The sequence below is a fragment of the Thalassophryne amazonica genome, chromosome 5 (assembly GCF_902500255.1).
Source record: "Thalassophryne amazonica chromosome 5, fThaAma1.1, whole genome shotgun sequence".
NCBI lineage: Eukaryota > Metazoa > Chordata > Actinopteri > Batrachoidiformes > Batrachoididae > Thalassophryne > Thalassophryne amazonica.
In genome coordinates this window covers 50,715,779-50,743,014 of record NC_047107.1, presented here as the reverse complement: position 1 = coordinate 50,743,014, position 27,236 = coordinate 50,715,779, and the positions used below count along the sequence as shown (strand labels likewise).

The following is a 27,236-nucleotide window of genomic DNA, read 5'->3' as shown; positions in this document are numbered from 1 at the left end:
AATTAATCAAGTAATTGGATAAAAAGAACTTTTGTATTTTTAAACAATATCCATAGTGGCAGAGCTCTCCCTAAGCAATGGCACAATGTCGCTGTGCAACCTGGTCTCACGGCAAGTCATGATTCAGTTGCACAAAATATACATTAATCTATTGGTTCGTGATATTGTGACGAAAAGCGCCTCATTTTCGTCATGGCAGCACGAATTCATTCTAATTCATTCAGTGATGGCTGCACAAAATTAAAAGTGAAGCGGGGGGGGGGGATTGTGGTGGTTATGGTTAGGGTGGGGGGGAAAGAGTAAGAATAGGTTATGGTTAAGGTTAGGGTCGGGGGTAGGAGTAGGGTTAGGAATAGTGAGTTAAAAAAAAAACCCTGTCACGAAAATTTGACTCATTTTGTTACTGGAGCACAAAGAAACAAAAAAAAAAAACAAAAAACAAAAATGTGAGGCTGGGCTCCGCTGTGCCAACATGCAGCTTTTTAAGTTTATGGTGTCCTCTCTCTCTGTTTTCCCGGGTAATTATTTATTTTTTCACATTATTAAGTTTTGGAGCTTTACCAAACCATAAGCCCAATCGGTCTGTGAAATCTTGACTTTGCGGACAGGACTTTTTTTCTCTCTCTCTCTTATTGCACATTTCATTTGCACTTTTTATTGCTGTGATTTATTCAGTGTTTAGTGTATATTTGTACATGCCATTCAGAGTGCAGCTCAAACCAGACAAATTCCTTGTTTTCTGTGGATACTTGGCGAATAACAAAGCCATTGAAAAACGGCTGTGGAGTGCAGTGTTTCTACAACAGTTGCACTGATAAATCAACTGTGCAGCCTGTTGATAAAAACTCTTATCAAATCTAAACATAGGCTTTTTCTTTGAATAGTTAAAACGATTCATTTAAAGTGCACGTCCTTTCACTTCATCTGTGGAGGTGAAGAGCAGCAAGTGGAGCAAACCTTGATTTTTAAAAAATATATATCTACACACACTGCTTCACTTTAAATGCATAATAAGTCTGTTTCAGATGATCAGCATGGACCTTTCTCTTAAAAGGCTTTATTTATTATTAACTCTTTGTAATCTTGTAGCGTCACCTGCTACATTGATTAGCGCTTACATTAGTTATGGGCAATGCTCGACGGTCTTCTTCTCGGTTTTTTGTGGGAGCGTTACCTACAGGCCTGGCGTATGTACTACAGCTTTGAATGAAGCTTCGAGGCAAAGAATTTGCCTCAAACATTTTTTGTAATTGAATTACTCCAATTACACGATTAATCGTTTCAGCCCTACTGGCATGCCTGCAGTCCAGACCTATCCCCAATAGAGAATGTGTGGCGAATTCTGAAATAATAACCCTGTACTGTTGCACACCTTAAGGGCCCCTTCACACATAGTGCGAAGTCTGGTCGACGTCTGGTCGAAAACTTAAAAACAGCGCGAAATAGTTCGAATTTGTGCACCATGAAACATCACGCCGACGGGCAGGCGTGCACGAGCCTGGTGCGAGAGTTCGTGCTGGCAACGGTGTCTGTCGAGCAGGAACAGTGCGAAGTGCACCACATGATCGCGCCACTTATGTGGAATAAATAAAAATTAAAACCAGCTGGTACCTGTGGGACCACATTGCGCCGCTCATGTGGAATAAAAAAAAAAAATCCCACCCCGGGATGCAACTCGCGCCTTCCAAAAGCTCTGATTGCCAGTCAGACACTTTACCACTGAGCTACGGAGCCTGTCCTTTGAAAGATGCGGGAATCTGCCTCATATCATGAGGACATGGAAGTATTAAAAAAAAAATTAAAATCACACACCATTTAAAAGCACCGCATTTATCAAGCGAGCAATACAAATATGATCCGTTCAGTTGCTCTGTAGATGACCCATGGTCACAGACATACAGTCATGAAATGACATGAATGAGAAACAGTGTGCCAGTGTGTCCAGTGCGTCCAGTCAGCCATGTGCGTGTTCTGCCCGACATGCATGTCTTGTGGACAGCGCGCGGCAGCACAGACACCACATCATGTGGAACAGAGCTCACATGGGTGACAGTCAGATCGCCTGCTGCATGTTCTGATCTGATGGTTCGTTTCAACCTGGCAGGCTGTCATTTTCCGCTCTGTGCGCACGCTCGCTTGTTGCAGCTTGTTGTCACGGCGATATATGTTTGATTTATAGCCACGTAAGTACAGCAATCAGACACCACGCGCCTCACAGTGGACAGGTGTTAGTCCATGTCTGTCCAAACACAGTACGTGTTGTCCAGCTGGAATGTCCAGAATGACAGATCACCACAGCTGCTTCTGTCATAGCCACACCTCCTGTCAGTTCTCAGCGCACACACCAAAGCCACACTCGTGGGGAACTTAGACAAATTCACAGCAGTACGAGAGTGATCACCTGCAGTCTGCTGCCGTGTGAAGAGTGTTACTGGCCACACATTTTCTCAGCGCCACGCGAGCGGTGTTAGATGTTTGTGCGTGTCACCTGGAATTTGGCTGACACCTGCCGCGAGAGGGTGTGATGGGTTCACACAGCGCACACTTTGTCTTTCAGTCGCTGGTGTGCGCAAATAGTTATAGCAACAGGTGTATGAGGCATTGGAGGCAGGTAAGAAATTACACGGTTTGCACACGATTCCTGCGTCATGCACACTAAGTGTGCACTTCACAACTTTGCACTATCTGTGAAGGGGCCCTGAAACATGTTTGTAGGATGAATGCGGCAAAATAGCACCGGGAATGCTTCATCATTTGGCATCCTTATACCAAAATGTCTTTTAAGTATTGTGTGAAGCAATGGCAACATTACAAAGAGGTAAATACTTTATTGTAATCCAATTACATTTTTTCCGCAAATCTGATTGGTTAATCGTGAGATTTCAAACCATAGAATACTGCATAAATGGTGGCAAAATATTAAAACCATTTCACATGGCAGTGAGGACGATGCCAAACTGTGTGGATTTAATGGATTTAACTGGATTGATTGATGGATTTACTTAACTCAATGCAGCTGATGAGGTGGAGAAATTTGTGGGTCTGCTCACAGAATTTCCAGTTGGCATGAAAACGCTGCTGCTACGATAAGCTTCGCCGACCACAGCCTTTCACAATGATTCGCCGATCGAATTACTTACAGAAAAATTAACCATGCAAGCATTGGAATTGGATTAGAATGGGAATAACCCCTTGTGTCTGATGATTTCCGGACATTATTGCTGGATTATTGATTAAAATCCAGCATTAACATCCGCAAATCATCAGACACTACAGACTTTTTTTTTTTTTGAATTTGCTACAAGCCTTAAATGCAGGAATGGATTTAGAACAATGATTAAGAACATTAAGAAAATTAAGAACAAATGAAATTAAACTGACCAGAAAAAACTAAATATCTTGAGTTGAGATTGTATGAATCCTGCTCTCCAGTACAGAACATTCAGCCACATACTGTTCATTAGCCTTACTAGTGTTGAATATATTTAGCAAAAATACTGGAGCTATGCAAGTTCGGTCACTCTGGTTGAACAGCGACGGGCCAACATCTATTCTACCAGCCAACATCCAGCAATATCACGTGACAGCAGTGGGTCTGTCAACCACAAAACCAGCGTGATTCTTCATTCATTTATCTTACTTCCCTGGTAAGTACATTTTGACTGTTTCTTATGGCATGATACAGTGAACTGTTTAAAACTTAAGAGAATTCCTTGTTATCAGGACCTGCGGTTGATGTCGAAGTTGCCTGCAATGAGTCATGATAAATCAGCAGTTGCAGCAAACCTACAGGCACACCCTTTTATCTCATATTTCAACAATGCTTTGTGTAGAACACAGAAAGGAATAAATGACAGCTGAAAGACAAAAAGAGTAAAATGTTAAAAAAACAAAAGCCAAAAAAAAAAAAAGGAGTGAGATACAAGTCAGGGAGTGCCACTCTCTGACATGTTAAGGGGGCCCAGACCTTACTGATTTCATTTCCCCTTACACTGTGACTGGCAGCTCCACTATTGTCTGTATAGCCAGGCAGCTGTATACACACAGCAAAAATGTATCACTGCTTTATTTCCTGTACACAGACAGCAGTCTTCACAAATACAGCCCTGAGTTACGACTAACACAGACGTCAAATGGACAGAAAGACGACAAAGAACCAAGGTGCAGTCAGGGGCAAGAAAACTAAAAACTATAAAGGGAAAAAAAAATCCCATGCAAACAAAGGAACCCGTAACAAAAATAACCAAAGGAAAAAGAGCAAGGAAGGCTGGGAAGACAGATGTAATACAGAGCAGTAGGCATGAAAAGGGCTTTTGAACCTCCCACACTGTACATAATGGTTTTTTCTTCCTGTATGTCGGTGGTGAGGCAAAGCGTCTGAAACAGACCTCTGCAGGTCTTACATTCACGTCAGATGACTGATGTCCAAAGTGATACCGTCAAGTCTGTGTATCCCCCCAACTACAACTACTGCTCTGAATCCAAGGAATCAACATCAAGAAACACATATTTACATTTATTTCATACAGGAAGTTATGGTATACTGAGAAATTTACATCCAGAAAGCTACTTATAAAAACAAACAAGCGATTTAATTAATGTATACCAGCAGGCATTCAGGAGGCAGAGCACAGCTCAGAAAATGGGAACACAACAACGGCTGAATGAATGACAGCTGCATGCCTGACAGTTCTTCACAATTCAGGGTGTCAGCATTTGGCATGCAGGTACTTTTCCCATGGATAAATACTGATATGAGCACCTGAGTACTGGGCATCAGTAAGAATGAATAGCCTACTAAGTAATCAAAAATATCTCTACACATTTTGATTACTACAGTGGGGCCAAAAAGTATTTAGTCAGCCCCTGGTTGTGCAAGTTCCCTACTTAGAAAGACGAGAGAGGTCTAGAATTTTCAACATAGGTACACTTCAACTGTGAGAGACAAAATGAGAAAAAAAAAATCCAGAAAATCACACTGTAGGATTTTTAAAGAATTTATTTGTAAATTATGGTAGAAAATAAGTATTTGGTCACCCACAAACAAGCAAGATTTCTGGCTCTCACAGACCTGTAACCTCTTCTTTAAGAAACTCTTCTGTTCTCCACCTGTTACCTGTATTAATGGCATCTGTTGGAACTTGTTATCTGTATAAAAGACACCTATCCACAGCCTCAAACAGTCAGACTCCAAACTCAACCATGGCCAAGACCAAAGAGCTGTCGAAGGACACCAGGAAGAAAATTGCAGACCTGCACCAATCTGGGAAGAGTGAATCTACAATAGTCAAGCAGGTTGGTGTGAATAAATCAACTGTGGGAGCAATTGTAAGAAATTGGAAGACATACAAGACCACTGATAATCTCCCTCAATCTGGGGCTCCACGCAAGATCTCATCCTGTGGGGTCAAAATGATCATGAGAATGGTGAACAAAAATCACAAAACTACATGGAGGGACCTGATGAATGACCTACAGAGAGCTGGGACCAAAGTAACAAAGGCTACACACTACGCAGAGAGGGACTCAAATCCTGCAGTGCCAGGCGTGTCCCCCTGCTTAAGTCAGTATGTGTCCAGGCCTGTCTGAAGTTTGCCAGAGCATATGGATGAATCAGAAGAGGACTGGGAGAATATCATGTGGTCAGATGAAACCAAAATAGAACATTTTGGTAAAAACTCAACTCGTCACATTTGGAGGAAGAAGAATGTTGAGTTGCATTCCAAGAAAACCATATCTACTGCATGGGTTAAAGCAATAAATTTTCAACTGACTGAAATTTTTTCCTGGCAAAAATCAATGCCAGCAATTCCCTAAAATGTGGCATAGTGGGGGCACACACTCTTTTTTCCTCATAAATATAATAAACACATTATACAGCATACAAATCTATTCTAAATACCCTCTAAGGAGAGACAGAAAAAGCATAAAAAGAATGCAAAACTTGAACATAAACGTACATAAAAAAGTGGTGGGGAGTGTTGATTCTGGGGGGTCTGGGGGTGCCGCCCCAGAACATTTTTTAAAGACCAAGTCAAATTTTGTATATTCTGGTGAATTGTACTGGGTATGAAGCCCTCTGAAACAAATAAAAGTCACTTCAAAGTGTGAAGTAAAAACACACTAGTGATTATGGGGGGTCTGGGGGTGATTCCCCATAATTGTTTTTAAAAGAGCAAGTCAAATTTTGTATATTCTGGTGAATTTTACTGGGTATGAAGCCCTCTGAAACAAATAAAAGTCACTTCAAAGTGTGAAGTAAAAACACACTATTGATTATGGGGGGTCTGGGGGTGATTCCCCATAATTGTTTTTAAAAGAGCAAGTCAAATTTTGTATATTCTAGTCACAAACCATCTGTTCAACAAGAAAACACTCAGCACTGATAATAGATCTCCTCAATATTCTCTCTCTCTCTCTGTTAAAAGTAATTCTATCTGCAGAGTACTAGAAGGATGGAATGCACTAAAGAGAAAAAAGAAGAAAAATGTTTTCATAAAAGAGCTAATTATAAAGTGATTTGTGGACAGAAAACCAACTGCATGAATTTCAATCAAATAAAATCACTTATTATTTTATAATTTATCATTTATTTTATAAAATCATTTACTTGATTTTATAGTTTTTCTGAAACTGAATAATATTAGTGCACAGACAATGTTGTAATTATAACTTACTATTTCATACCTATAACTCATTAACTGATAATTGTGTGTTACTACTGTGTAATTATGACAACTATGACAATATCATACTTACTATTTACTGTCTCAGAATTATGACTTACTATATCTTCTCTCACACAATTATTACTTAATATATTGCAATTATAGCACAAAATATTACAAGTCAGTAATTTTGGAATTACAAAAATATCTAATTATGATGTGCTATTCATACCTATAAAAACTAGCAAGAATTACTGTCATACCATCATGTAATTATGGCGTACTGTATGTTTTTTAATCTGTAGCTGGGTGATATTGTTTTAATATGCTCCATTTTGGTTTAAACAAACTCTATTATTTATTTATTTATTTTTTAATAAAATGGCATTCCTATGCTTTATTTTTCCACCCTGTGTAGAAACATGTTATGATAGTGGCTGTGAAACATTTTGTTTATATTTTTGGCATTTCATTCTAACAGTGAAAGGAAATGATTATTTCCATCACACCACAAAAAAATGTTTGTTTTTTTTTGTTTTTTGTTTTTTTGCAAATTAATGTTCACGAATTCTTGTGTTAAGAATGCAGTATACAATGTATACAATCCATGAAGAAAGTATTCACAGTGCTGCAATTTTTCCACATTTTTTTTATGTTACAGCCTTATACAAATGGATGAAATTCATTATTTTTTCCTCAAAATATTACACACAATACCACATAATGACAATGTGAAAAAAAGGTTTTTTTTTTTAGATTTTTGTAAATACAGTAGTGTTCAAATAATAGTAGTGCTATGTGACTAAAAGGATTATTCCAGGTTTTGAGTATATTTCTTATTGTTACAAACAAGGTACCAGTAGATTCAGTAGATTCTCACAAATCCAATAAGACCAAGCATTCATGATATGCACACTTTTAAGGGCTATGAAACTGGGCTATTAGTAAAAAAAAAAAAGGAGAAAAGGGGGTGTTCACAATAATAGTAGCATCTGCTGTTGATGCTACAAACTCAAACTATTATGTTCAAACTGCTTTTTTAGCAATCCTGTGAATCACTAAACTAGTATTTAGTTGTATAACCACAGTTTTTCATGATTTCTTCACATCTGCGAGGCATTAATTTTGTTGGTTTGGAACCAATATTTTGCTTGGTTACGAGTGTGCTTGGGGTCATTGTCTTGTTGAAACACCCATTTCAAGGGCATGTCCTCTTCAGCATAAGGCAACATGACCTCTTCAAGTATTTTGACATATCCAAACTGATCCATGATACCTGGTATGCGATATATAGGACAAACACCATAGTAGGAGAAACATGCCCATATCATGATGCTTGCACCACCATGCTTCACTGTCTTCACTGTGAACTGTGGCTTGAATTCAGAGTTGGACACAAAAAGAACAATTTTACTCTCATCAGTCCACAAAAGATTCCTCCATTTCTCTTTAGGCCAGTTGATGTGTTCTTTGGCAAATTGTACCTCTTCTGCACATATCTTTTATTTAACAGAGGGACTTTGCAGGGGATTCTTGCAAATAATTAGCTTCACACAGGCGTCTTCTAACTGTCACAGCACTTACAGGTAACTCCAGACTGTCTTTGATCATCCTGGAGCTGATCAATGGTAAGCCTTTGTCATTCTGGTTATTCCTCTATCCATTTTGATGGTTGTTGTCTGTTTTCTTCCACGTGTCTCTGTTTTTTTGTTCATTTTACAGCATTGGAGATCATTGTAGATGAACAGTCTATAATTTTTTGCACCTGCGTATAAGTTTTCCCCTCTCCAATCAACTTTTTAATCAAACTACGCTGTTCTTCTGAACAATGTCTTGAACGTCCCATTTTCCTCAGGCTTTCAAAAAGAAAAGCATGTTCAACAGGTGCTGGCTTCATCCTTACATAGGGGACACCTGATTCACACCTGTTTGTTCCACAAAATTGACGAACTCACTGACTGAATGCCACACTACTATTATTGTGACACCCCCCTTTTCTACTTTTTTTTACTAATAGCCCAATTTCATAGCCTTAAGAGTGTGTATATCATGAATGCTTGGTCTTGTTGAATTTGTGAGAATCTACTGAAATATACTCAAAACCTGTATTAATCTGTTTAGTCACATAGCACTATTATTATTCTGAACACTACTGTGTGTGTGTATATATATATATATATATATATATATATATATATATATATATATACATATATATATATATATACGAGGTCTGTCCGTAAAGTATCGTACCTTTTATTTTTTTCAAAAACTATATGGATTTCATTCATATGTTTTTACGTCAGACATGCTTGAACCCTCGTGCGCATGCGTGAGTTTTTCCACGCCTGTCGGTGACGTCATTCGCCTGTGAGCACGCCTTGTGGAAGGAGTGGTCCCGCCCCCTCGTCGGATTTTCATTGTCTGGAAATGGCGGAATGAAAAGGACTTTTTTCCATCAGAATTTTTTCAGAAGCTGTTAGAGACTGGCACCTGGAAACCATTCGAAAAATTTATCTGGCTTTCAGTGAAAATTTTACAGGCTTCACAGAGAATAAGGACTTTAACTACAGGTTTAAGGACCCCTTTAAAGGACGGTCGTGCGCCGCGCTGCGGGCTGCGACGATGCGGCACAACCACTGGATCATCCAGCTCTCCACAAGTTCTTTTATACTCACTGGGCTGGTAAGCACTGAAAGCCGAGATAGACATGTCCCAACTTGTCCTCTAACACTCCGAAACGGAGGTGTTCCTTTGTCTCGCTTCATCAGCGAATCAGTCGTGACGCGCGAAGCCTCCGCGCGGCTTTCCATGACAAAATCTCTTGTTAAAAGTGAAATCTGCCGGAAAATGGCTGATGTCCAGGTCTTGTGATAACCAGAGAAAGAGCACACGACGGTCTCGTATCCACAGAGCCATCAGCTTAGAAATGATCCAGTGGTTTGTGCCGCATCGTCGCAGCTCGCAGCGCGGCGCACCGACCGTCCTTTAAAGGGTCCTTAAACCTGTAGTTAAAGTCCTTATTCTCTGTGAAGCCCGTAAATTTTCACTGAAAGCCAGATAAATTTTTCGAATGGTTTCCAGGTGCCAGTCTCTAACAGCTTCTGAAAAAATTCTGATGGAAAAAAAAGTCCTTTTCATTCCGCCATTTCCAGACAATGAAAAGCCGACGAGGGGGCGGGACCACTCCTTCCACAAGGCGTGCTCACAGGCGAATGACGTCACCGACAGGCGTGGAAAAACTCACGCATGCGCACGAGGGTTCAAGCATGTCTGACGTAAAAACATATGAATGAAATCCATATAGTTTTTGAAAAAAATAAAAAGGTACGATACTTTACGGACAGACCTCGTATATATAAACTAAGTAAGAAATCACATGTACATAAGGAATTACAGCCTTTGCCATGAAGCTCAAAATTGAGATCAGGTGCATCCTGTTTCCACTGATCATCCTTGAGATGTTTCTACAACGTAAATGGAGTCCACCTGGGGTAAATTCAGGTGATTCAGCAGAATGAACATCTCTGGAGAGATTTGAAAATGGCTGTGCACCAACGGTCCCCCATCCAGTCTGATGGAGCTTGAGAGGTGCTGCAAAGAGGAATGGCAAAAATGCCCAAAGACAGGTGCGCCAAGCTTGTAGCATCATATTCAAGAAGACTTGATGCTGTAATTTCTGCCAAAAGTGCATCAACAAAGTATTGATCAAAGGCTGTGAATCCTTTGTATAGTAAAACCTGAATATAATGGATTCAAGTGGACCATTGAATTTTGTCAAAATGTGCCATATGTATAAAACGGACAAAATCCGTCATATGTATGAAATGGACAATATCTCCTATATGTATGTAAGGGATTAGTTACAGTCAGGAGCCACCAAACAATCTACAGGGAATCCCCAGCACCAAATAGGCTTACGTATTTCCTTGATTAACGCCTGACCTTGAATAGGGGCTGCTTCATTTAATGACCAGGTCAAAACTTTGTCTGAACAAATAAATAAATAAATGCCTGTCTTAACCGCTGGGCATTAGGTGCATTAAAAAGATTACATTTGGTCGCGTCACTCTTTTTTCTAAGCCCACTGCAGAATGGTACCTTAAAATCCTAAAGCCTGCAATGCAATGACGATGAGATGCGCGTGACTCTTTTAAAGTTCTCTGTCACATTGGTGGGCATTTTATTGCAATTTTACACAGGAACAGTGACTTTTTCTGGAACAATTTGTCCCTCAATGTGCTCCACTTCTTCATACAATCATCAACCTTCAAACGAACAGTAAGGTGCGTACAATTTCCCTCTGGTCATATTTTGCAGACTTTTCTGCTAAATGTATTGATCCATGATCGAAATGTAATCAGTGTGCGGACTGCAAAAACAACTAAAATATGACGGAGAGGAAGGAGTGAAAACATAAAAGTGACAAATCACAGCCCGAGCGGTCTCCGTAGGTTGGCAGGTGCGCGTCAGGCTATAGGGAGGGTTTTTTTTTTTTTTACAAAGCACAAAACATGGCGTTTTCCAATCATATACAGCGGGTAAAATAAGTATTGAACATGTCACCCTTTTTCTCAGTAAATATATTTCTATAGGTGCTATTAACATACGATTTTCACCAGATGGTGGTAACAACAACAACAAGTAAAAAAATGACTGAACACCGCTGACTGAAATTTATTTAGTTAATACTTTGAACAAAGCCTTTGTTGATAATGACAACTTCAAGATGTCTCCAATATGGAGAAACTAATTGCATTGCATTGCATTGCTCAGGTGTGATTTTGGCCCATTCCACACAAATCTTGAAGGTTCTGTGGACCTCTTCTATGAACGCTGATCATTAGTTCTTTCCATAGATTTTCTATTGATTGGATTCAAGTCAGGTGATTGGCTGGGCCATTTTTGCAGCTTTCTTTCATTCTCTGAAACCAATTAAGAGTTTCCTTGGCTGTGTGTTGGGATAACTGTCTTACTGAATGTCCACCCATCATTTAATTTTAATGAACCTGGTAGAATTTTATCAAGAATGTCTCGGTACATTTTTTCCATTCATCCTTCTTTCAATTATATGAAGTTTGCCAATGCCGGGTGCTGAAAAACAGTCTCACACCATGATTTTCCTACCTCCAAACTTCACTGTTGGTATGGTGTTTTGGGGTGATGCGCAGTGCCTTTATGGTGTGTATTATGTCAGTCAAAGAGTTCAATTTTGGAAATCTTGCGAGGAGCACATGGTCATGGCCGGTTTTATGGTGAAATAGTGTTCTTTCCACTTTCAGATTATGGCCTCAACAGTGCTCACTGGAATATTCAGAAGTTTAGAAATCTTTCTGTATCCATGCCATCAGTAGTTTTGCACCAATAAGGTTGCAAAGATCTTGAGAGAGCACTTTGCTTTTACTCATCATGAGATGTTTCTTGTGTGACACCTTGGTAATGAGACACCTATATATAGACCATCAGTTGTAGGTGGTATTAATTTGCACTGACAAGTGGCAGGATGGCTTTCTAACTACTGACAGATTTCAGCTGGTGCCTTGGCTTTCCTTGTCTTTTGCACCTCTCTTTCTTTAGGTGTTCAATACTTTTTCCTGTGTCATTTCACATTATAACACATAATTTATGGACTTCTACGAATTGATTTCTTTGTATGTGTGGATTACTTAGGTTGTTACCGACTTCTGGAGAAAGTTTAATGTCAATAGCACCTTTAAAATACATTTGCTGACGGTGACGTGTTCAATACTTATTTTAACCCACTGTACATACTGTATGCTACACAACATTATGAGTGTGGTTGTATTCTTTTTATGTTTTGCTGAAAATCTAAGGAAAAGGCATGTATTGAACTGTGCATGAATTTAAGAACTGTGCAAAAATAGTAAGAAAGGCGAAAAGGACTTGTACTAATTGGTCAGACAAAGGAATACAGCTGAAAAGGATGTGCAGCGGGTCAGGGTGGTAAAAGATGCAGATGGTGATGTGCTGACAAGCAAGGAGAGTGTGTTGAGAAGGTGGAGTTAAAATTTGAGTAGCTGATGAATGAAGAAAATGAGAGAGAGAAAAAGGCTGGATGATGTGGAGAGAGTAAATCAGGAAGTGCAAGACAGGAAGTGAGGGCAGCTATGAAGAGGATGAAGAGTGGAAAGGCTGACATTCCACAGGAGGCACGGAAATGTCTAGGAGAGGTGGCAGTGGAGTTTGTAATCAGATTGTTTAATAAAATCTTAGAAAGTGAAAAGATGCCTGAGGAGTGAAGCTGAAGTGTGCTGGTTCCTGTTTTTAAGAACAAGGGTGATGTGCAGAGCTGCAGTAACTAACTACAGAGGCATAAAGTTGATCAGCTGTAGCATGAAATTATGGGAAAGAGTAGTAAAAGCTAGGCTTAGAAAACTGAATATGTGTGAGCAGCAATATGGTTTCATGCCAATAAAGAGCACTACAGATGCAATATAAAGAAGGCCAGAAGAAGTTACATTGTGTGCTTGTGGATTTATAGAAGGCTTATGGAAGGGTGCCAAGAGAATGCTACAAGTTGTAGTCTTGTACAAGGAAGTCTGGAGTGGCAGAGAAGTATGCGACGGTAGTGCAGGACATGTCCAAAGATAGTGTGACAGCAGTGAGATGTGCAGTAGGAATGACAGACTCATTCAAGATGGAGGTGGGATTACACCAAGGATTAGCTCTGCATCCTTTCTTGTTCACAATGGTGATGGACAGGTTGACGGATGAGATCAGACAGGAGTCTCCATGGACCATGATGTTTACAGATACCATTGTGATCTGTAGTGAGAGTAGAGAGCAAGCTGAGTCTAGCCTGGAACGGTGAACATATGCTCTGGAGAGCAGGGGAATGAAAGTCGGCAGGAGCAAGACTGAGTACATGTGTGTGAATGAGAGGGAGCCTGGTGGAACAGTGTGGTTACAAGGTGTAGAAGTGGTGAAAGTAGAGGACTTTAAATACTTGGGGTCAACTGTCAAGTAATGGAGAGTGTGGTAGAGAGGTGAAGAAGAGAGTGCAGACAGGGTGGAGTGGGTGGAGAAAGGTGGCAGGAGTGATTTGTGACTGAAGAATGCAACCCCAATTCCATTGAAGTTGGGACATTGTGTAAAATGTAAATAAAAACAGAATACAATGATTTGCAAATCCTCTTCAACCTATATTCAAGTGAATACACCACAAAGACAAGATATTTAATGTTCAAACTGATAAACTTTGTTTTTGTGCAAATATTTGCTCATTTTGAAATGGATGCCTGCAACATGTTTCAAAAAAGCTGGGACAGTGGTATGTTTACCACTGTGTTACATCACCTTTCCTTCTAACAACACTCAATAAGCATTTGGGAACTGAGGACACTAATTGTTGAAGCTTTGTACGTGGAATTCTTTCCCATTCTTGCTTGATGTACGACTTAAGTTGTTCAACGGTCCGGAGTCTCCGTTGTCGTATTTTGCGCTTCAGAATGCGCCACATATTTTCAATGGGTGACAGGTCTGGACTGCAGGCAGGCCAGTCTAGTACCCGCACTCTTTACTACGAAGCCACGCTGTTGTAACATGTGCAAAATGTGGCTTGGCATTGTCTTGCTGAAATAAGCAGGGATATCCCTGAAAAAGACATTGCTTGGATGGCAGCATGTGTTGCTCCAAAACCTGGATGTTCCTTTCAGCATTGATGGTGCCATCACAGATGTGTAAATTTCCCATGCCATGAGCACTAACACACCCCATACCATCACAGATGCTGGCTTTTGAACTAACAATCTTGATGGTCTTTTTCCTCTTCTGTCATCCATGATTTCCAAAAACAATTTGAAATGTGGACTCATCAGACCACTGCACACTTTTCCACTTTGCGTATGTCCATTTCAAATGAGCTCGGGCCCAGAGAAGGCGGCAGCATTTCTGGATGTTGTTGATGTATGGCTTTCACTTTGCATGGTAGAGTTTTAACTTGCACTTGTAGATGTAGCGACGAACTGTGTTAACTGACAATGGTTTTCTGAAGTGGTTCCTGAGCCCACTCGGTAAGATCCTTTACACAATGATGTCAGTTTTAATGCAGTGCCGCCTGAGGGATCGAAGGCCACAGCCATTCAATGTTGGTTTTTGGCCTCGCCGCTTACGTGTCGAAGGTTCTTCAGATTCTCTGAATCTTCTGATTATATTATGGACTGTAGATGATGGAATCCCTAAATTCCTTGCAAGTGAAAATTGAGAAACATTGTTCTTAAACTGTTGGACTATTTTTTCATGCAGTTGTTCACAAAGTGGTGATTCTTGCCCCATCTTTGCTTGTGAATAGCTGAGCCTTTTGGGGATGCTCCTTTTATACCCAATCATGATACTCACCTGTTTCCAATTAGGTGTTTTGAGCATTCATCAACTTTACCAGTGTTTTGTTGCCCCGTCCCAACTTTTTTGAACTGCGTTGCAGGCATCCATTTCAAAATGAGTAAATATTTGCACAAAAACATAAAGTCTATCAGTTTGAACATTAAATATCTTGTCTTTGTGGTGTATTCAGTTGAATATAAGTTGAAGAGGATTTGCAAATCATTGTATTCTGTTTTTATTTACATTTTGCACAACGTCCCAACTTCACTGGAATTGGGGTTGTATCAGCACAAGAGGAAAGATTACAAGACAGTTGTGAGACCAGCTAATGTTGTACGGCTTAGAGATGGTGGCACTAACAAAATGACAGGAGGCAGAGCTGGAGGTGGCAGAGCTGATGTTCCAATTCTCTCTGGGAGTGATGAGAATGGACAAGATAAGGAATGAACATATCAGAGGGACAGCTCAGGTGGGACGGTTTAGAGACAAAGTCTGAGAGGTAAAACTGAGATGGTTTGGACATGTGCAAAGGAGGACCCGGGGTATATAGGGAGAAGGATGCTGACAGTGGAGCCACCAGGCAGGAGGAGAAGAGGGAGGCCAATTAGTTGCTATTATAACTAATTACATTTGAATTATGTTTACCAACTCATTCATTTGTGCCTTATGCTTAGTTTGTCACATTTGCAACTTATTATCACATAATTATGACTTACTACATTGTAATTTTGGTGTACTATAGCTTATATTTTGTAATTATGTGTAATTGCATTGCGATTCTACTCACTATCACATTTGTGCCAAACTACTTTGTAATTATGATTTATCAAATGTCAAGTTATTTATCAATTTGGACTTTACATACTCTAATTATGGTTATCATCATTATGACTTATTATTTACAGTGTTGCAGTAATAACAATGTAATGTAATTATGGCATATTACGGCGTAATTATCTAGTAGATCACAATTATGCAAAACTTTCTTTGCATTTATGATCTAGTAGTTCATCAGGAAAAGAGCACTCTAAGCATTTGTTTCCATTGAGAACACAGTTGAGATCAGTTTGCTGAAGCTGCCGTTTCGGTTTCTTTGTCTTCTCCTGTGTACAGATTAATTTCTGAATAGGGACAATGAAGGTCTTTGAGAGGCTTTGTTTTTGTTAGCTAAACTGAACACTAAGCTCGCAAACGAATCAAAAAAAAAAAAAAAAAAAAAAATCTCTGACTATTTATCCGTGAACCCGTTCGTATCTCCGGCACAGATTAAAGTCGACCTGAGTGGTATTTATTTTATTTTTTAAGCACTAAAATGTCACGGTGTCGTCAGCAGTCGTCGAAGGATGAAGAAAAGCAGCAGCTGCTCACCTGTTCGATACAACACGGAGCACACATTCCGCCGACAAACACACAAACCCGGACACCACGATGAGCTGTTCTCTTTCGCTTTACATAGAACCTCCACACGGAGAGCGAACCCTGCTGCTGTGCTCCTCCAGAACGCTCCTTCCTCTCTGTGGCCGCCGTGTCCTCCTCCCTCCCTCCTCTCACTGAACATCACCGACACAAAGCTTTCACACTCACAACGACTACATGACACATATCAGCGATTCCTTTGTAAATATTCATATGAAATATCAAAAATAAACAAAAGCGCATTAAGACAAAAGGCAAAAAACAAAACAAAAAAACATGTAAGGTCTGTGTACAGCAGACTTTTATATTGTTCGGTCATTAAAGGGACGCCCGTTCGTTGGTGTTGAAATGCACAACAGCGCCCCCACATGGCAGTGGCGGTGTTTTTGTTTTGAACGAAGGACAAGGCAAGGTATTTAATGTAGGAAATGTGGGTGAAAAACGACTTCATAGATTCCTATACTTACTATAGATACATGGCACAACTTATGTTTTATTACAAGTTCAAATGTGTAAAGGAACTGAACCCAAACAGGCTCAGAGCACACAGATGAATGGTTGTAAATAACTGTGTCAATCAACAAAAGATGGCAGTTTTTGGTACTAAGAGCAGAAAATTTAACTGAAGAACACACGGGAGACAATGCAGCAGATGACGTGTAAAACACAGAGTGAAAACCGTGGATTTATAATGGTGAGCAGGGATCAGATAACTGGACATGTGTGATTACAGTGTGACACACAGGTGTGAAAACAAAACAGACTCAATGCCCACAAACAAGAAAAAGATACCGAAACACTGCACACAAGGAAAAGCGTACAGATGCACACACAGGAAGGCAAGATAGATGAATGAAAACTAAAAGACAAACCAAAACATTGTACAACACACACACACACACACACACACACACACACACACACACACACACACACACACACACACACACACACACACACACACACACACACACACACACACACACACACACACACACACAGGTTAAAAAAATTAAAGCAGAACACAAGAAACAGGTACTGCAAGAAACAGTGCACTCAAGTTCCCTAAAAAACAACCATAACACACAAGAACAGGCCCCAAGGTCCGAAACGTAAGAGTATGCAATTTGAGATGACTTTAATTAGAATCCTGACTGCTCACACTCACGTTCAAGCTTAATTGTCCAAGATTGGGTCGCGGGGGGCTGGAGCCTATCCCAGCAGTCATAGGGTGTGAGGCAGGGTACACCCTGGACAGGATGCCAATCTGTAGCAGGGCCACATACAGTCAAACAAACACATTCACACGACAGCATGCACACCTATAGAGTGTCCAGTCCACCTAACCTGCATGTCTTTGGATGTGGGAGGAAGCAGGAGCACCTGGAGGGAACCCACGCAAACATGGGGAGAACATGCAAACTCCACACAGAAATGCCACAGGTGGGAATCGATCTCATGACCTTCTCGCTGTGAGGAAACAGTGTCAACCACTAAGCCACCGTGCTGCCTACTCCTGACGACTAAAAATATAATTACACATATCAAATGAATGTACTAATTAATCATAGACTGTAATTTGAATACTGTCAGTTGAATAACGATTAGTACCTGAAGATGTACAAGTGGATTAGACACACTGCATTCACCCACTATTACAGATCAAAGCCTGTCAAAACCAAATTGTAAAAAAAAAAAAAGTTAAACTACTGTAATCCATCCATTCATCCATTTTCTATACCCACTTACATCGGTTAAGGGTCACAGCAGCCTATCCCAGCAGCCACAGGGCGTGGGGTGGTGTACACCCTGGACAGAACATACGATGTCCACTGATTACCACTAAGGCACTGTGCTGCCCAGCTGCCATAATATAAGGTCTAAATAATGCAACTCTCATATGCAAAAAGCAGTCAGTATTTCATTTTACAGAAGTGGATATTGAGGAGCTCCCCCTCTAGCTGCCACCTTATCGTGGTGGGGGAGTTTGCGTACCCGGATGATCCTAGGACTATGTTGTCAGGGGCTTTGTGCTCCCTGTAGGGTCTCCCAAGGCAAACAGTTCCTAGGTGATGGGTCAGACTAAGGGTAGATCAGAACCTCCATGACCAGTAAAGATCAAGGACCGAGACGTCGCCCGGTATGGCGGAGCCAGGGTCCCACCCTGGAGCCAGGCCTGGGGTTGAGGCTCGCGCGCGAGCGCCTGGTGGTCGGGCCTTAGCCCATGGGGCCCGGCCGGGCTCAGCCCGAAAGAGTGACGTGGGCCCACCCTCATGTGGGGTCACCACCTGCAGAGGGTCCATGGGGTTCGGGTGCAGAGAGGATTGGGTGGCGGTCGAGGGCGGGTGGCCCGGCGGCCCGGTCCATGCTCACAGCTCCTGGCTGTCGGGACACGGAATGCCACCTCGCTAGGGGGGAAGGAGCCTGAGCTTGTGCGGGAGGTTGAGAGATACCGACTAGAGATAGTCGGGCTCACCTCCACGCACAGCTTGGGCTCTGGTATCCAACTCCTGGAGAGGGGCTGGATGCTTCATTTTTCTGGTGTCGCCCACGGGGAGAGGTGGAGAGCTGGGGTCGCATTGCTTATTGCTCCCCAGCTCAGTCGCCAAGTGTTGGAGTTCACTCCGGTGAACGAGAGGGTCGGGGACAGGTCTCTCACCGTTGTCTCAGCCTACGGGCCAGGCAGCAGTGTAGAGTACCCGACCTTCCTGGAGTCCCTGGGAGGGGTACTAGATAGCGCTCCGACTGGGGACTCCATTGTTCTTCTGGGAGATTTCAATGCCCACGTGGGCGGTGACAGTGAGACCTGGAGGGGGGTGATCGGGAAGCACGGCCTCCCTGATCTGAACCCGAGTGGTGTTCAGTTGTTGGACTTCTGTGCTAATCACAGTTTGTCCATCACAAACACCATGTTCGAGCACAAGGGTGTCCATAAGTGCACGTGGCACCAGGACACCCTGAGCCGGAGGTCAATGATCGACTTGTAGTCGTATCATCTGACCTTCGGCCACGTGTCTCGGACACTCGAGTGAAGAGAGGGGCAGAGCTGTCGACTGATCACCACCTGCTGGTGAGTTGGATCCGCTGGGAGGGTAGGAAGCCGGTCAGACCTGGCAGGCCCAAACGTATCATGAGGGTCTGCTGGGAACGACTGGCGGAACCCTCTGTCAGCGAGGTCTTCAACTCCCACCTCCGGGAGAGCTTCTCCCAGATCCCGGGGGAGGTTGGAGACATGGAGTCCGAGTGGACCATGTTCTCCACCTCCATTGTCGATGTGGCTGCTCGTAGCTGTGGTCGCAAGGTCTCTGGTGCCTGTCGCGGCAATCTCCGAACCCGGTGGTGGACACCGGAAGTAAGGGATGCCGTCAAGCTGAAGAAGGAGTCCTACTTATCTTTGTTGGTAGGTGGGACCCCAGAGGCAGCTGACAGGTACCAGCAGGCCAAGCGTGCCGCAGCCCGTGCAGTCGCAGAGGCAAAAACTCGGGTCTGGGAGGAGTTCGGGGAGGCTATGGAGGAGGACTATCAGTCGGCCTCGAAGAGATTCTGGCAAACCGTCCGACGCCTCAGGAGGCGGAAGCAGCTCTCCACCAGCACTGTTTATGGTGCAGGTGGGGAGCTGTTGACCCTGACTGGGGATGTTGTCGGGCGGTGGAATGAGTACTTCGAGGATCTCCTCAATCCCATCGTCACGTCTTCTGAAGAGGAAGCAGAGACTGGGGACTCAGAGGCGGACTCATCCATTACCCAGGCCGAAGTCACCAAGGTGGTTAGAAAGCTCCTCGGTGGCAAGTCTCCTGGGGTGGATGAAATCCGTCCTGAGTACCTTAAGTCTCTGGATGTTGTGGGGCTGTCTTGGGTGACACGTCTCTGCAACATCACGTGGCGATTGGGGACAGTGCCTCTGGATTGGCAGACTGGGGTGGTGGTCCCTCTGTTTAAGAAGGGGGACCGGAGGGTGTGTTCCAACTATAGGGGGATCACACTCCTCAGCCTCCCTGGTAAGGTCTATTCCAGAGTACTGGAGAGGAGAATTTGACCGATGGTCGAACCTCGGATTCAGGAGGAGCAGTGTGGTTTTCGTCCTGGTCGCGGCACACTGGACCAGCTCTACACGCTCCATCAGGTGCTCGAGGGTTCATGGGAGTTTGCCCAACCAGTCCACATGTGTTTTGTGGATCTGGAGAAGGCGTTCAACTGTGTCCCTCGGGGCACCCTGTGGGGAGTGCTCCGGGAGTACGGGGTCCGGGGTCCTTTGCTAAGGGCTATCCGGTCCCTGTACGACCGCAGCAGGAGCTTGGTTCGCATTGCCGGTAGTAAGTCAAACCTGTTTCCAGTGCACATTGGCCTCCACCAGGGCTGCCCTTTGTCACCGGTTCTGTTCATTATTTTTATGGACAGAATTTCTAGGTGCAGCCAGGGTGTAGAGGGGGTCTGGTTTGGAAACCACAGAATCTCGTCTCTGCTTTTTGCGGACGATGTGGTTCTGTTGGCTTCATCAAATCAGGACCTTCAGCGTGCACTGGGGCAGTTTGCAGCCGAGTGTGAAGCGTCCGGGATGAAAATCAGCACCTCCAAATCCAAGGCCATGGTTCTCGACCGGAAAGAGGTGCTTTACCCTCTTCAGGTTGGTGGAGTGTCCTTGCCTCAAGTGGAGGAGTTTAAGTATATCAGGGTCTTGTTCACGAGTAAAGGACGCATGGAGCGTGAGATTGATAGACGGATCGGTGCAGCATCTGCAGTGATGCGGTCGCTGTATCGGACCGTCATGGTGAAGAGAGAGCTGAGTAGGGGGGCAAAGCTCTCGATTTACCGATCGATCTACGTTCCGATCCTCACCTATGGTCATGAGATTTGGCTCATGACCGAAAGAACGAGATTGCGAGTACAAGCGGTCGAGGTGAGTTTCCTCCGCAGGGTGGCTGGGCGCTCCCTTAGAGATAGGGTGAGGAGCTCGGTCACTCGGGAGGAGCTCGGAGTCGAGCCGCTGCTCCTCCACATCCAAAGGAGTCAGTTGAGGTGGCTCGGGCATCTTTTCCAGATGCCCCCGGGACGCCTCGCTGAAGAGGTGTTCCAGGCACGTCCCACTGGGAGGAGGCCCCTGGGAAGACCCAGGACACGCTGGAGGGACTACATCTCTCGGCTGGCTTGGGAATGCCTTGGGGTTCCCCCGGAGGAGCTGGGGGAGGTGTGTGTGGATCGGGAGGTCTGGGCGGCTTTGCTTGAGCTGCTGCCCCCGCGACCTGACTCCGGATAAAGCGGAAGAAAATGGATGGATGGATGGATGGATATTGAGGAGGAACCACAAAAAACCACTGCTCTTTCACTTCAAAAGGAGCAGGCTGAGGAGGTTTGGGCATCTGAACAGCATGCAACCTAATCATCTTTCCTAAGGAGGTCTTCCAGGCATATCCAACTCAGAGGAGGCACCGAAGAAGACCCAGGACATGCTGGAGGGATTATATCTCCCAGCTGGTTTGGGAATGCATTCGTCAGGAGGAGTTGGATGACCTGGCCAAGGATAGGGAAGTGTGCATTGAGCTGCTTATTTTGCTGCCACGAGACCTGAATCTAGACAAGCAGCAGACATTTAATGAATGTATGAACTTCTTAAAATCTTAAAAAATATTTTAGGCCATATAGGAAACACAGAAGACTAGCTATATCAAATTTTGTGTGTGTATGTGGAGTAGCATGGTAGTAGTCAAATGGTACTCGGATGACCTATAGTGCATCCAGAAAGTATTCACAGCGGTGCAAGTTATCCACATTTTGTTATGGTACAGCATTATTCCAAATTGAGTAAATTCATTTTTTCCCTCAAAATTCTACTCACAACACCCCATAATAACAACATGATTTTTTTGGGGGTTTTTTTTTGTCAAATTTATTCTGACAAAGTGACCATTGGGTCCTTGGTCACCTCTCTGACTAAGAACCTTCTCCCCTGATCACTCAGTTTAGATGGGCGGCCAGCTCTAGAAAGACTCCTGGTGGATCCAAACATCTATGATGGAGGCCACTGTGCTCATGGGGACCTTCAAAGCAGCACAAATGTTTCTATACATTGCCCCAGATTTGTGCCTTGAGACAAATCTGTTGACTTCATGCTTGGTTTGTGTTTTGACATGCACTGTCAACGGTGGGACCTTATATGTAGATAGGTGTGTGCCTTTCCAAATCATGTCCAATCAACTGAATTTACCCCAGGTGGACTCCAAGTAAGCTGTAGAATCATCTGAAGGATGATCAGTGAAAACAGGATGCACCTGAGCTCAATTTTGAGCTTCATGGCAAAGGCTGTGAATACTTGTGAATGTGAATTTTTTTTTTTTTAATAAATTTGCATAAATCTAAAAAAAAAATTACTTTTTTCACATTGTCATTATGGGGCATTGTGTGTAGAATTCCTCTCCGGGAACCATCACCTTATCATGGTGGAGAGGTTTGTGCCGCTATGAACCTGACAGCTGTGTTGTCTGGAGCCTTTGTGCTCCTGGTAGGGTCTCCCATGGCAAATTGGTCTTAGGTGAGAGGCCAGACTAAGAATGGTTCACAAGACACCATGATAAAATGAGGTAAAGGAAATGTGACCCAGCCCAGAGGAAGCCCCTGGCCCTCAACTGGAGCCAGGCCTGGATGTAGGGCCTGTCAGCGAGTGCCTGGTGGCTGGGCTTGCCACGGAGCCCAGTAGGGCACAGCCTGAAAAAGCAACGTGGACTTTCTATCTCCACCCTTGTGGGCTCACCACCCACAGGGTGGAGATAGAAAGATAGAAAGTTCCCCCTGTGGGCTCACCACCCACAGGGGGAACCGCTGGTGTCGGGTGCGCTGTCCTTTGGGTGACAGTGAAAGTTGAGGGCCTTGACGGACCAGACCCGGGGGGCAGGGGCTAGCTCTGGGGGTGTGGAATGTCACCTCGCTGTGGGGGAAGGAGCCGGAGCTTGTGCGGGAGGTGGAGTGATACCAGTTAGATCTGGTGGGCCTCGCCTCCACGCACAGCCTCGGCTCTGGAACCACTCTCCTTGATAGGGGTTGGACCTTATTCTTCTCTGGAGTTGCCCAGGGTGTGAGGCGCCAGGCGGGTGTGGGGATACTCACGAGTCCCCGGCTGAGCACCGCTACGTTGGAGTTTATGCCAGTATATGAGAGGTTCGCCTCCCTGCATCTTCAGGTGGTGGTGGTGGTGTGGGGGGAGGGGCTCTGACTGTTGTTTGTGCGTATACACCGAACAGCATTTTGGAGTATTCGGCCTTCTTGGAGTCCCTGAATGGAGTCCTGTATGGGCCTCCGGTGGGGGACTCCATTGTTCTGCTGGGGGACTTCAACGCACATGTGGGCAATGACAGAGACACCTGGAGAGGTGTGATTGGGAGGAATGGCCTCCCTGATCTAAACCCGAATGGTCATTTATTATTGGACTTCTGTGCTAGTCATGTACTGTCCATAATGAACAGCATGTTCGAACATAAGGATGCTCATAAGTGTACATGGTACCAGAGCACCCTAGGCCGAAGATCGATGATCAATTTTTGTAATTGTATCATCTGATTTGAGGCCGCATGTTCTGGACACTCGGGTGAAGAGGGGGCAGAGCTGTCAGCTGATCATCATCTGGTGGTGAGTTGGATCAGAGGGTGGTGGAGGACTTTGGGCAGACCTGGTAAGCCCAAATGGATAGTGTGGGTGAACTGGGAATGTCTGGAGGAACCCACTGTCCGACAGATCTTCAACTCACACCTCTGGCAGAGCTTCTCTAGCATCCCCGTAGAGGTTGGGGGCATTGAACCAGAATGGGCAATGTTCAAAGCTTCCATTGCTGAAGCTGCAGTGGGGAGCTCTGGTCTGAAGGTGCCTCAAGGGGTGGCAACCCTCAAACACCGTTGTGGACACCGGTGGTCAAGGAAGCTGTCCGACTGAAGGAGGAGTCCTTCTGGGATATGTTATCTCAGAGGACTCTAGAGGCAGCTGCAAGGTACCGACAGGCCTGAAGGGCAGCAGCCTCTGCTGTGGGGAGGCAAAGCAGCAGGTGTAGGAGGAGTTCGGAGTAAACCATGGAGAAGGACTTTCGGTCGGCACTAAGGTCTTCTGGCAGACCGTGAGGCACCTCAGGAGGGGAAAATGGGAAACTATCCAACCTGTATATAGTAAGGATGGGACTCTGTTGACCTCAACTGAGGATGTAATAAGGCGCTGGAAGGAACACTTTGAGGAACTCCTGCATCAGACCGGAGTGCCCTGTATAGTAGGGGCAGAGCTGGAAGCTGATGGAGGATTTTCATCAATTTCCCTGCTGGAAGTCACTGAGGTAGTCAAACAACTCCGCAGCGGCAAGGCCTCAGGGGTTGATGAGATCTATCCAGAAATGCTGAAGGCTCTGGGTGTGGAGGGATTGTCTTGGATGAGACGTCTCTTCAACATTGCGTTGAGGTCTGGGACAGTGCCTGAGGGGTGGCAAACTGGGGTGGTGGTCCCCATATTTAAAAAGGGGGACCAGAGAGTGTGTGCCAACTACAGGGGCATCACACTACTCAGCCTCCCTGGTAAAGTCTACTTCAGGGTGCTGGAAAGGAGGGTTTGGCCGAAAGTTGAACCTCGGATTGAAGAGGAACAATGCGGGTTCCGTCCTGGTCGTGGAACAACCAGCCAGCTCTTTACTCTCACAAGGATCCTGGAGGGTGCCTGGGAGTATGCCCAGCCCAGTCTACATGTGTTTTGTGGACTTGGAGAAAGCGTATGATCGGGTACCCCCAGGAGATAGTGTGGGAGGTACTGTGGGAGTATGGAGTGAGGGGGTCCCTTCTCAGGACCATCCAGTCTCTGTACTCGCAAAACAAGAGCTGTGTTCGGGTGCTCGGCAGTAAGTCGGACTCGTTTCCAGTGGAGGTTGCCCTCCGCCAGGGCTGCACCTTGTCACTAATCCTGTTTGTGATACTCATGGACAGGATATTGAGGCGTAATCAAGGGGAGGAGGGTTTCCAGTTTGGTGGGCTCAGGGTCTCATCACTGCTTTTTGCAGATGATGTGGTCCTGTTGGCTTCATCGGCCGGTGACCTCCAACACTCACTGGATCGGTTCGTAGCCGAGTGTGAAATGACTGGGATGAGGATCAACACCTCTAAATCTGAGGCCATGGTTCTCAGCAGGAAACCGATGGATTGCCTACTCTGGGCAGGGAATAAGCCTTGCCCCATGTGAAGGAGTTCATGTACCTCTGGGTCTTGTTCATGAGTGAGGGGACGATGGAGCGTGAGATTGGCCGGAGAATCGCTGTAGCAGGGGCGGTATTGCATTTGCTCTGCCATACTGTTGTGATGAAAAGGGAGCTGACCCAAAAGGCGAAGCTCTCAATCCACTGGCAGTCTTTGTTCCTACTCTCACCTATGGTCATGAGTGTTGGGTCATGACCGAAAGAACTAGATCGCGGGTACAAGCAGCCAAAATGGGCTTCCTCGGGAGGGTGGCTGGTGTCTCCCTTAGAGATAGGGTGAGAAGTTCGGTCATCCGTGGGGAGCTCGGAGTAGAGTCGTTGCTCCTTCACGCTGAGTCAGCTGAGGTGGTCCGGGCATCTGGTAAGGATGTATCCAGAGTGCCTCAGGGAGGTGTTCCAGGCACGTCCATCTGGGAGGAGACCCCGGGGAAGATCCAGGACTAGGTGGAGAGATTATATCTCCACACTGGCCTGGGAACGCCTCAGGATCCCCCAGTAAGAGGTGGTCAATGTGGCATGGGAAAGGGAAGTCTGGGGTCCCCTGCTGGAGCTGTTGCCCCCGCGACCCGAACCCGGAAAAGCCGGTGAAGATGAGTGAGTGATGAGAGTGTGTAGAATTTTGAGAGAAAAAACAACAAAAAAAGCATTTACTCTATTTTGGAATAAGGCTGTAAATGTGGAAAGGTGAAGCACCGTGAATACTTTCTGGATGCACAGTACACTGATTAAGCACCAGGAGCTCTTTAAAAAAAAGTCTATCATTGCAAAATAGCATATTTTTGTAGCATACATGCACATATGTGTCATCTGTAAACATAAATTACATCCAAATTGTGTCCCTGCTAATTGCTCGCTTTCTTCTCGTATGTATTACAGTAAGGATTGGATAGTAGGTTCCTAACAGACATTGTTTCAGCTGACATCTGCTGAAACCCGATGATGAATGAGACAGTAGCTGGCTTCTGCTGCATCTTGGCAGATGTATTTGCTCTGCTGAGTGCTCCTCCTGTATAATGTGTGAATAGAAATGTCAGTACGTTTTTTGTTTGAATAAAATGTCTGTATCATGCAGAGCATGTGCACTCACTCACTAATTCAAATGTACAGAACAGAATCCTCCCCCAGTGCCCGAACTCAAGTTTTGCAACAGCGTGGGAGCAATGTCAAACAGTGGCTTCTATTGGCCTGACAACTGATAGGCTGCCCACTCCACTTTTCTAGGAATGTGATTTGTGCTAAGCAAGTCCTTTAGTTTGTATTACAACAAAAATACATAAAACTGGAAAAAAAGAAAAACCTGAATATTTTACATGTTTAAACTTGAGGTATGACATACTATGAATTATTCTGTGTTGTTCCGGAGTTTGTTTTTTAAATTTAAATTTATTTTCATTTTATATAGCACCAAATCACAACAAAGTTGCCTCAAGGGGCTTCACACAAGTAAGGTCTAACCTTAACCAACCCCAAGAGCAAGCACACAGGCAACAGTGGTAAGGAAAAACATCCCTCTGATGATTTGAGGAAGAAACCTCAAGCAGTCCAGACTGAATGGGGTGACCCACTGCTTGCGCCATGCTACCGACACAAGTACCAACACA

At 44.2% G+C, this 27,236-nt stretch overlaps 1 protein-coding gene across 1 annotated transcript in view; it reads right to left on the bottom strand.

Moving 5' to 3' along the window:
• The window catches only part of serinc5 (serine incorporator 5), a 91,722-nt gene extending 75,192 nt beyond the window's left edge, over positions 1-16,530 (bottom strand). The window contains 1 exon segment of the mRNA XM_034170180.1: positions 16,380-16,530. Within this exon segment, the coding sequence (XP_034026071.1) occupies positions 16,380-16,406 (27 nt within the window). The 5' untranslated portion in view covers positions 16,407-16,530.
• Positions 16,531-27,236: the final 10,706 nt, after the last annotated feature.